Raw genomic sequence first — 4466 nt, 5'->3', positions numbered from 1 at the left:
CCCGTGTGTGCTCACCATCCAGTTTAAGTCATAGAACATCATTCATTCTCATGAAGCCCCAAACTGCTTTCTGATCTTATGCAATTTCTTTTCTATCCTCCTCTCAGAAAACCACATCCTACATTTTATTTTATTATTATTTTTTATAGAGATGGGTCTTACTATGTTACCCAGGCTGGATTTGAACTCCTGGGCTCCAGCAATGGTCCTGTCTCAGCCTCTGGAGAGCTGGGACTACAGGCCTGCACTGCAGTGCCCGGCTCACATTCCGATTTTTATGTTCATCATCATTTTGTTTTAAGGGATTTGCCTTATACATACATGTGGATTTCCAAAGAGTATATTGTTTAGCTTTGTTTATTTTTGAACTTTCTGTGAATAGTATTAAGCATTTTTATTTCTAAGCAATCAGATTTTATCATTCAACCTTTTTTTTGAGCAACCTTGTCCTCTTCCTGATTTTAAAGGAAAGATTTTGCCATGGGTTGTAACGGGTTGCTTAGAGGCACCTTTTAATTCCTAGTTTATCATGAAAAGTAATGGATTTTAGATAGTGCTTTTTGTGCATCTACATGATTATGTGGGTTTTCTTCTTTATTCTATTAATGTGATTGATTATATCAATTTTTTAGATGAAACCTCATTCTGTCACCCAGGTTGGAGTGCAGAGAAGACGATCTGTTACCCATCTAGAAAGAGAAGTGAGAATAAAAGCATTCTTTTAGTCTCCTTCCTTTCCGTATGTGATCCAGGATGAAGAAAACAGTAGGGGGTGTTCCCCCAACTATTTTCTTTCCCTGGTTCCTGGATCCTGGCACCCATTTAAATGTGCTGGCCATGACTGCAGGCGTAACCTTCCAAATCACAGCATCAGAGAAACTAGACTTTTGGGTCTAGTTACACTTGCCCAAGCACCTTAGTCTTTTGTCTTTTATTTCTCTTTGACCTGTGTGACCTGTGTGTGATCCCCCCCCGCCCCCGCCAAAAAAAAGAATTGTAAGAAAAACTACAGGCCGTGGTGACTCATACCTGTAATTCTAGCACTTTGGGAGGCTGAGGTGGGTGGATCACCTGAAATCAGGAGTTCGAGACCAGCCTGGCCAACATGGTGAAACCCTGTCTCTACTAAAAATACAAAAATTAGCTACACATGGTAGTGGGCGCCTGTAATTCCAGCAACTTGGGAGGATGAGGCAGGAGAATCGCTTGAACCCGGGAGGTGGAGGTTGCAGTGAGCTGAGATCGTACCACTGCACTCCAGCCTGGGTAACAAGAGTAAGACTCCATCTCAAAAAAAAAAAAAAAAGAAAAAGGAAAAACTACATAATTGGGCAAGGCTTCTTTAAGGGAAGGGGCGTGCTAGATTGAACTTTATATCTTGGTATTATTATGGCCTGTGCTAAAGCATTTATCCTTAGAAAAATGGTTCTGGTTAACTTCTGGACTTAAAAATCCCCTTACTAATTAAGTACCATCTTAACCAGAAACAGAATAGGTGACTTAAAGGAATGTAGGAACCGAATGGCCATTTTCCTGCCAGTGGGACAATACTGAGACTAAAATTTGGCTATGGAAGACATTTTAACTCCTAAATGCTAAAGGCAGAACTTTCAAAAGAGGCCTAGAGCCTGATTTCTTTTCTTTTTTCTTTTCTTTCTTTCTTTTTTTTTTTTTTTAAGACGGAGTGTCGCTCTTGTTGCCTAGGCTGGAGTGCAGTGGCACAGTCTCGGCTCACTGCAAGCTCCGCCTCCCGGGTTCAAGCGATTCTCCTGCCTCAGCCTCCTGAGTAGCTGGGACTACAGGCGCTCGCCACCACGCCAGGCTAATTGTTTGTATTTTTAGTAGAGACGGACAGGGTTTCACTGTTTTAGCCAGGATGGTCTCCTGACCTCATGACCTGCCCACCTCAGCCTCCCAAAGTGCTGGGATTACAGGCGTGAGCCACTGCCCCAGGCCCAGCCTGATTTCTAATCGTGCAAAAAGAAGCTGCGGTTTGCCATGAAAAAAAATATGCTTTATGTAGAGGATTTCTATTTCTACTAGGTGGCACTGTTGACTTAGAAATACTATGTGCTCAACAGAGCCGTGGTAAGGAGAAAGGGGAAAACTCTGTTCCTAGAAGATTGCAACCGCATCTTCCTGGTTTTGCCTGACAGGATTACTTTCCTAGGCTGTAAAAATCGCTACACATTCCACACAGAGAAAGTGAAACAGACCGCAGATAGAGAAGGAAGGAGAGTTTTGTGACAAGATTGAGGATTCTTTGCCAACACCCAGAATGGGCCACCAGAGGCTGTATCCAGTCCAGGGGCGTTTGATTCATGCCAGGGTGTGCTCTGCCCAGAAATTCTTAGTTGCCTTAGAACTTTTCCCAGCCTTGCACAATGGCGAGGTCTTCCTGTGAAAAGAAGCTGATTTGAAACATGGCCAACATTCCCAATGACCCAGGGGTATTGGGGGGTTCTCCGTGTTCTCACCAGCAAGCCTCACATTCGAGTCTTTAGTATGGCAGCCAACACCAAGTGTATGCACCCGGCTGACGGATGCTCATTGACTTATTTTGTTTTATTTTATTTTATTTTAAAATAGAGGCTAAGAGTGCCTTGGAATGACAGAACAGATTTTAAGCTCACTCCCATACTTACTACTCCAATGAATGCTGGATTTCCGGCCAATGCCCCAAAATGATATGGCTCTGATGACTGGAGGAACACCAGGTTCCTTGGTCTCCCGCTGGTTTTAATAAAACAACATGGACACATGTGCAGTGGTTTTAAGGAGTGGAGAATTTAATAGACAAGAAAGAAGGAAGGAAGAGGCTCTCCCTGTACAGAGACTGAAGGAGGCGGGCTCCAAGCTGAAACAGGGAACCTCGAGTGTGGTGGAAAACAACCAGTTATATGAGGAGGCTGGAGGAGGCGGTACCTGATTTGCATAGGGCCCAGGGGATTGGTTTGACCAGGTGTGTCATTCAAGTAGCCCACGAAAAAACTAGCCCTCCTACCCTAGCCTTTTAATATGCAAATACAGGCGCTATGATGTTCTACACACATGGGGATTTGTAGGGGCGGCCATGTTGCCAGGCACATGTAGGGACAAGAAGAAGACTGCAGGAGTCTCCATGTTTGGGTGGACCCAGTTTCTGATGGCCTATATTGGCATATCAAAGCTTACCTGCCCAGCTCTAAGAGCCGGGGCTTTTCTGCTAGACAAGAAACATTTACGGAGCTGCTTTAAAAGAAAAAAAAAATCTTTCCAAGGACCCCTTTTCCTCTCTATCTGCCTAAAATAATTTCTCAATAACCCCTGTAGCAACAACAAACATTATGAGCCCAATTAATAGATGCAATAACTGAGGCATAGAGGTGTTGATTGCGTTGTCCACAGTCACGCAGCTTGTAGGTGGTGCTCGTGGGGTTAGAGCCAGGTCCGTCTGAGCCAACAGTCTGCGTGTTTACGTACTTGGCTATAACACCTGAACTAACGAATCTTCAGGTGTGCCCAGCATGGCCCATCTGACATCTGAGTTGGGTGTTCCTTGCTGCTGGGACCCATCACTGTGATGTAGAACAGTTCTGAAATTGACTCCCAGAGTGTTATACCCCTTGGACCCAAGGCCTGCTAGGCCAGATGCCCCCCACCCCACCTCTTCTGCAGACATATCTCCCCTCCCCTCCTGACCCTGCACAGTCCCCTCCCTCCTCTTTTTTACATAGTGACAATGCTCAATCCCTGTGGCCCAGCCCTGCCTCTTTCACTGAATAATTAAAAGCAGGAACTACCCACTCTATAAAAGGAAGTGAATGATTAAGAAAGTCAAAGGCGGTCTAGATGCACAGAAGGTGCAAGCCTGAGCTCAGGCAGAACTTCCAGAGTGCATCTGGGATCCGCATTTGCCACTGGTTGCAGATCAGGCGGATGAGGAGCCGGGAAGGCGGAGCCATGTGGCTGTCCCCTGCTCTGCTCCTTCTCAGCCTCTCAGGTGAGTGGGGCTGGGGCCTTGGGCCCTTGGTATGGACAGGGGCGGGGCAGGAGGCAGAGGGCATTTGTCCTTCCACATCCAGGGAAATGAGAGGTGGCTTTGTGAAGTCATTCAACAAAGGTGCACTGGGGACTGACATCATGTGCTTCAGGGCCTGAGGACATCAAGAAAAAAGAGGAGGAGAACTGGCCATTAAAGAATACTCCAGGCTTGAGGCGGTGGCTCATACCTGTAATCCTAACACTTTGGGAGTCCAAGGTGAGAGGATTGCTTGAGTCCAGGCATTTAAGACCAGCTTGGGCAACATAGCGAGACCTCGTCTCTAAAGAAAATGAACAAAAATTAGCTGAGCGTGGTGACACATGCCTGTAGTCCCAACTACTTGGGAGGCTGAAGCTGGAGGATCCCTTGAGCTCAGGTATTCAATTCTGCAGAGTTGTGATCGCACCACTGCACTCCAGCCTGCGTGACAGAGTGAGAACTT

At 46.0% G+C, this 4466-nt stretch overlaps 1 protein-coding gene across 1 annotated transcript in view; it reads left to right on the top strand.

Annotated features, from left to right (window-relative positions):
- Window positions 1-3818: 3818 nt before the first annotated feature.
- CD300LB (CD300 molecule-like family member b) overlaps window positions 3819-4466 on the top strand; it is a 9957-nt gene continuing 9309 nt past the window's right edge. Inside the window, exon 1 of the mRNA XM_011937973.1 lies at window positions 3819-3982. Coding sequence (XP_011793363.1) covers window positions 3832-3982 — 151 coding nt within the window. The 5' untranslated portion in view covers window positions 3819-3831. The remainder of the gene's footprint in view (window positions 3983-4466) is intronic.

This window comes from Colobus angolensis, unplaced genomic scaffold (genome assembly GCF_000951035.1).
Source record: "Colobus angolensis palliatus isolate OR3802 unplaced genomic scaffold, Cang.pa_1.0 Scaffold1, whole genome shotgun sequence".
NCBI classification, from domain to species: domain Eukaryota; kingdom Metazoa; phylum Chordata; class Mammalia; order Primates; family Cercopithecidae; genus Colobus; species Colobus angolensis.
The sequence above is the reverse complement of the archived record's forward strand: the minus strand, read 5'-3'. Positions and strand labels throughout refer to the sequence as shown.